A 7,284-nucleotide genomic window follows, 5' to 3' on the forward strand; every position below is an offset into this window, starting at 1 on the left:
TGTTTTTAATTTCCGTTACTGACCATGTTCATTAGGAAGTTTTCTTTCAAGATATTTTTCAAATAACTTGCCATATCACATGCTTTATAAGTAACACACACTACCCCTAAAAATGTTTCATGGTAGCCTTTGTGTCTTCCTTGGGTCTCCTTTGTGTCACTGGTCTTATTTTGGGAATTTCAATAATTATGTCCTACAAGCGAGATTGAGTAGCCCACGTCATATAGTATTCTCTTTTTTTTTTTTTTTTTTTTTTTTTAAGCTTGAACAAAAGACTGAAATTCTTGAATTGCCAGTATGCTAAGATGTCACTGTCTATGTGGAGTAACCAAACAAAATAAAGAACAGATAAATGAAAAAATAAAAACCGTTTTTTTTCCACTTTGGGTAGTATAAATGTCTACATCTATTGCTCACCGAACATGTGATGGTGGATCAGAAAATTTACATAAACAAACAATGCACTGTGTCCCAATAAACCCTGTTTGCTAATCAAACAGACAAAAGTCTCATACTAAAATCTTTCTGCACACTCGCGAGAACACCACAGCTCCAAAGCCATATAGCTGGCAAAACAATGCCCCTCTAAACAGTGCAACATAAGACAACAGCCTATTCCATCTACACAACACAGCATTTATATTCATATTAATGACAAAAATAATACTCCTAAGCAAAATGCACTCCTGGCATATGCCAAGTTATACAATAAGCAGAGTACACAGTCCTCCCACACCACCACATGCACAACACTCACCAAAGACATAAAGTAATGTATTTCAACCAAACACTCTGGTGCAATAAGAACAAATGCAGTCCTAGAACCCACTAAGGCACGCAAGTCACACATCAAAGATTTCCAAGTAAGCGCAGATACAAAATGACCACACAAACCAACAGTAAACTTCAGTAAACAATATTAAACAGACCCATCATAAATTAGTTCCCCCCCCCCTCGCGAAAGACACTGAGAAAATCAGAAAATATGCAAACAAAGCACTCTCTGTTTCAGGCGTTATTACAAAGACATGACAACCTAGAGGCTTTCAACTCCCTCTTCCCCTCGCTCCGCACCGCCCCATCGCTTTTATACTGCCCCCGCCCGTCCAACTCTCTATCCTCTGTTAGGCCACCTATCCTGAAGATTGCACAAAGCAACCACAAATCCCCTGCCTTGAAAGCCAACCTCCCTCCTCCAGACACCATCCTCCCCCCCCCCTACTCCCTCTGATAGCTCCCAACTCTCTCCCCCTCTCCTCAAGCAGTCAGAACCCCATCACTGATGAGGCTCGCCAACCTCATGCTGAACAACACTCACCCCCTCCAATAGCTCTCAATTCTCTCCCACGCCTCCTCTATTAGTCAGAGCCCCATCACTGATGAGGCTCTCCAGCCCCCTACTGACCAACACACACCCACTCCTTCCTTAAACCCCCATTCACAACTAACAACCAGTGAACCTTGCCCGCAGTCAATGACTCCCAAATCTCACCCGCAACCGACACACAAGAGATCGCCGCTCATACCACGCCGTAATCTCCCACTACCCACATCGAGAACTACCCATAGGGACAACTTGAGCAATTTCAACACCAAAAGCAGCCCCCTAATTCCCACCCAACACCTACACCCGACACTCACGCTCTCCAACGCCAATCACGCAAGGCCCCCCAAGACTCAACGACCCAGATTTACCACTACCTTCATCTGGAACCAGACACAAAGACCCAAAAGAACAAGAGCCACAACGACCTCCCCGTACGCCACCACCCCCTCCCCCACAGAGACGACCCAGCGACTTGCCCTGCTGGAAAGCCAGCTAAAAATTGTAATACTGGGACTCACCGAAATCTTACGGAATCTCATCACACCACGAAATCCGAACAAACTCCCATTTCCGAAACCCACACTCATCAACTCCAATCACACAAGACCCCACAAGACCAAACGGCTCAGCTAGACCACAACCCCCCTCCTAAACCAGACACTGAGACACAAAAGAACAAGAGCCGCAATGTCCCAGAGTGAAGCGATGGATCTTGCCTGCTCATGTGACTCATCCCCTACTGCCCACTCCAGCTCCATGATCCAGGTTATCACCGGATTTGGAAGAGACCACTCCCCCCCAGATCCTCAAGATCCCCAGCCTTCCTCACCATTGTCACCAGGGCCCCCCAAAAGAAAAAACCCAAAACGGAGGAGGGATCCTCTACTAACTGCATGCTTGTTAACTGCTGATCGGCCACCAAACATGCTACAGAACTGACGGATACCATCCTTACCCACGACAGACATCGCGTTCATCACCGAAACATGGCTAAGCAAGATCTCCCCCCAACTATGGACATGCTTGTGCCCCCGGGCTTCGCAATCATCCACAAAGCCAGAAAAAAACAATGAGGAGGAGGTATAGCAATCATACACAAGAAAAACATCCCTGTGACGAAAACCGATGCCCTCGAATATAACTCTTTTGAATGTCTCACTGCCACCATCAAGACTAGCAATAACAAAACACTACTCTGCCATCTACTCTACCATCCGCCAGGAAACACTGCCTCATTCGGAGATCACCTCTCCGACCTGATAACTCGCTACTCACTCCGTGACTTCAACAGCATAATTCTAGGCGACCTCAATCTACACTGGAACGAAAAAAACAATGCGCTAATCAAAACCCTAAACAATCTCCTAATCAACTACAACCTCACCTAACACTGCACCGAGAAAACCCACAACAGAGGCTCAATCCTGGATGCCATTATCGCACAACCAGATTTAGTCTCCATCGACCACACCTTGCCTGTTGACTGGTCTGATCACCATATCATTCTCTTCCACATCAACCAAACGATCCAGCGCCAGCCCCATACAGAAGACACCCCCGCTGGGATAGAAATCTAAGTCAGATTCCCCTTGAAGACCTGGAGGAAAGGGTAAACTCCCTCCTCCCCATCCACAACTGCGAGCTCTCAACAACAGAACTCACCTCTCACTATAACTCTACTATGACCTCCATTATGGACCAAATAGCCCCCCTGAAACTAAAAAGAGTCAGGAACATACCATCTAGATCATAGTTCAACAAAGACAAACTCCGAAAGAAGAAATCTAAGAGCTGCAGAAAGACTCTGGCGAAACAACCAGTCCACAATCCTACGAGATAGACTAAAATCTGTTTGCGGGAAATATAAAAAGCACATAATGAACGAAAAATCTTCCTTCTTCTGTAATGCCCTTGGTAATGCTAAAAACAGGCCCAAAGAACTTGTCAATCTCATTAGGCAACAAACTTCCAAACCCACTTTGAAACTAGCTGCGGCCTCAAAAGACCTATGCGATAACTTTGCCAATTACTTCAATGACAAAATCACTAAGATAAAACTCTCCCTGGACGTTCACCGTAGTCCCCCTGGACGTTCACCGTAGTCCCCCTGCCGGTAAATTGCCCCCAGAGATGGGAGAGACCACTCCCAATCACCCCGCAAACCTATTGAAATCTTTCAATCCCATCTCCGAAGCACAGATAATCAAAATGATTTCCAACTCCAAACCTTCAGCACATATCCTGGACCCCATACCTGTCCAACTGGCCAAAAAGCTCAAACTCTCCCTATCCCCACTCTGGACCGAGATTATAAACAGCTTCCTAAGCACTGCAGTCATGCCGGATTGTCTCAAAACCGGCCAAGTCACACATCTACTGAAAAAAACAGGCTCTGACATAACAGATCTGAACAACTTCAGACCCATCTCCAACGTACCTCCCCTAGCGAAAATCCTGGAAAGATCTGTTTTCCTCCAACTCACTCAACACCTGGACAGCACAAACCTTCTTGACCCCCACCAATCGGGTTTCAGAAAAGGATGCAGCACAGAGACAGCGATCCTAAATATAATAGACGATATGCACAAATCTCTTGACACAGGTCAATGTTGCCTACTCATACTCCTGGACCTATCGGCAGCCTTCGACATGGTTGACCACAAACTTCTCATTAAGACACTTAAAGAAAGAGTTGGAGCAGAAGAGGTGGTCTTACAATGGTTCACCTCTTTTCTACAAATCCGCTCCCAAAGAATAAAAATCAAAAACTTCTCATCAAACCTACTCCCAGTTAGCAGGGGTGTCCCACAAGGATCAGTTCTCTCGCCGCAGCTTTTCAACATCTATATGGAACCACTTACCAACATACTTTAAAAAACAACATTCCCTTCCACCTCTATGCTGACGATACCCAGATCTATCTGGCAACCTCATCCATCGAAGACTTTCAAAGACTGAACGACACTCTTAGAGAAGTCCAGCACTGGTTATCACACAACCACCTGAAACTAAACCAAGACAAGACAGAAATCCTCCTCATCTCCAACAAGGAGACTAACCCCTAAATCAAAGAATGGTTAAAACTATTGATGCTCTCAACCATAACCCCACCTCAGCAGATTCTGTAAAATCGCTGGGAATCACTCTGGACCCTAAGCTAGACATGAGCAAACACATCAAGAACACTGCAAAGAGTGCCTTCCTTAAACTACTCAACAAAATAAAACCCTTCATCCCTCCCAATGAAGTCAAACAAGCCACTCAATCCCTGGTGCTGTCAAGACTGTACTACAGGAATGCAACCCTCGGATACCCTCAGGTCTAGCTATCGCTATATAAAACTCTTAAATAAATACATACAGCTGCCCAAAAAACATTACAAATGGCGATAAGAAATACACTTACAAGCACCAAACAGTCCCACCTTCGACAACTGGGTTATTATTACTACACAACCCAGTTCTAACTCACGGTGGGTATCAGCCCCAACTCAAGAGACTGTGGATATTTAGAATGCATCAAGTGTGTTGCAATGTAACAGAAACAAGCATGAAACTGGTTATGCAAACACATGGTCCTTTACACATGCATAGTGTGCAATGTACGAAAAGGTTATCTAGGCCCTAGTACACACTAACCAAGGAATTTGCTAATCATGCCTGAAAAGAGCTTCTAAAGTTTATCCCTCATACTTCACCTTTTCTTAGCAGTAGAACAAATGGCAATAGTTAAAATGTTTTGTGTTCTCATGAACTAGCCAGTGGCTTCATTTCTAAGGCATGATAATTTGTCACATGAATACAAATCCCAGTAATGATAGTGCTTCCTATTTGTGTTCCGAGAACAAAGTTGCAGAGGTGACAGAAAAAACTATTATACTCATGCAAGTCCCTGTAACTGAAGAATGTTATATTTTTATGCCAATATACTTGACAAGGGCAAAAAGAAGAACAGGTGATGGACGGAATGCTGAACAAATCAAACGTTCACCCCTAGTCACAGATCTGGGTTAAATCCATTGTTTTTTTGCACGCCACGCCATTACAGTTTAGACCCAGCCATATGCAAATCAGTCTTGATCCGGCTCCCCATGGGAACAGTCCAGCCCCAACTGCCAGGGCAGGTGTTCCCTCGCCCAGAAACAAGCATCCTGGGACCGGTTTCGGGGTATCACCCCTCATCAGCCAGGCTAGCTTGAATCTGGGGGCATGGTGAACACGGGAAGTCTTGTTGCCTCTTCACCATCTGGAGCAACCTGTCACACAAAGGGAGGGATGGCTGAATATTCGGCTTACATGCCTAATGGCCAGCAGGCGTGCCATATCTTAAGCTGACCCTCAAACATGTTTATTTTTGCATTTTTATATTGCGCTGATGTTACCCAAAGGAGACAGAGCATTTTACAGTAGACATATGTTGTTACATGGATAACTACAGAGGGTTCAAAATTACCAAATACTATCAACAACAGTTACATAAGGTTGAGAATTTACAAAACGGTAAATCATTGCAGAAAAATCACTTGTACAACAAGTTTATACGGCAGTGAAAAAATTGTAAGGGCCTGATTAAATGGAGGCAGTGTAGTTGTCTATGCCAAGATTAGGTATGGTGTCTTAGCTAACATATCGTTGAAGAAAGAGGGCGTTCAGATCCGTTTAGTAAGTCATCAGCGAGGTGGTTGTGCCCATCATAGCCTTTGCACGCCCACACCCAACACATGGTAATGCCATGACATTCAGAGACCCCAGAGGATGCCTATCCTTCCAGTACAGACCACTGACAGCTCTAGCCGCTTCCCACATCCTTCCTTTTTATCTGTCCCCTCTTACACAGACCCCAATAAATATACATGAGCCCTGCGGACCCTGCCCTCAGGCCCCGGCAGACTACTGCAGCAGGTGTCCTGCAGACACCCGTCCACAGGGAGTTCTTACCTTCCCCTTCAGGTCCAGCACGTATACAGCGCTGGCAGACATGGTGCCCGGGCGTTGGCAGGGCCTGGCTCAGTATTTACCCTGTGCCCGTTATCACTCAGCCGCAGCCATACCCGCTACTTCGGAACCTGCACCGCTGCGCTGCGGACAGAGAGGAAGGACATCCCACGGCAGCACGCGTAGACTGTCAGAGAGTGGAAGCTCTAACTCGGCAGCCATCTTGGAAGGCAGAACCACTGGTAGGGCGCATAGGGCACCTACAGAAAGCTTCAAAATATTCCATATTTGTATGTAATAAAAGTTGCTTCTTACTTAGACATTTAAGTATTTATTTCAAATAATATAAATGTGTTTTTCAAAATATATTTTAGCACTCAGTATTTAACATTTTACTACCAAAGCAAAGAAATAAACAATGCAAGTTTGCGAATAGGTCTTTTTGATGGCATCAATTGCTACTTTTCCCAAATACGGTACGATAGCCCCCTTTTCAGCAAGAAAGCGTGGTCTTGAAAGAAAGAACAGCAGGCGGTAGGAAGCTTCGGCCATCTTTAGATGAGGTTATTTAGCAGACGATTAATCCTTAATGCGCCACGCCGTTCCAGCCGTCGAGTAGAGCGTCCATGTCAGGATAGCAGTGTTGTGACCATGCCACAAAGAGGTTACTTTGGAGACCATGGCGTTTCTTAAAAATATTCTAGATTTGAATAAAAAAAGTCATTATAAATGAAAATAAAACACTGTTCCAGGTACTTATACAGATAATATACCAGATGTATTTATTTTGTACGCACTAGATGGTATCTAGCTTTTGATGTGACTAATTATCTCGTCTGAGCCATCTTGTAAATTGTAGTTTTTCATTTAGCAGAGCCTTTGAATTAATATAACCGCAGCCCTGAACTTGCCACACACATACTGGACGCGAGGAAGCACTTCCGATGATTCGGTTCCTTAATACTTTAGCTGACGTCGACCCTGAGGGCTGAATAGTCCCCTTTCTATTTCCATGCTAGTTGT

General features: G+C 44.8%; 1 protein-coding gene across 1 annotated transcript in view; it reads right to left on the minus strand.

The window, feature by feature from the left end:
• Positions 1 to 6,421, minus strand: part of LOC146772364 (AP-1 complex subunit mu-1) — a 160,638-nt gene extending 154,217 nt beyond the window's left edge. The window contains exon 1 of the mRNA XM_085639149.1: positions 6,265 to 6,421. Within this exon, the coding sequence (XP_085495275.1) occupies positions 6,265 to 6,306 (42 nt within the window). The 5' untranslated portion in view covers positions 6,307 to 6,421. The remainder of the gene's footprint in view (positions 1 to 6,264) is intronic.
• Between the last annotated feature and the right edge of the window lie 863 nt (positions 6,422 to 7,284).

Source organism: Triturus cristatus, chromosome 12, assembly GCF_964204655.1.
Source record: "Triturus cristatus chromosome 12, aTriCri1.1, whole genome shotgun sequence".
Classification (NCBI taxonomy): Eukaryota; Metazoa; Chordata; class Amphibia; order Caudata; family Salamandridae; genus Triturus; species Triturus cristatus.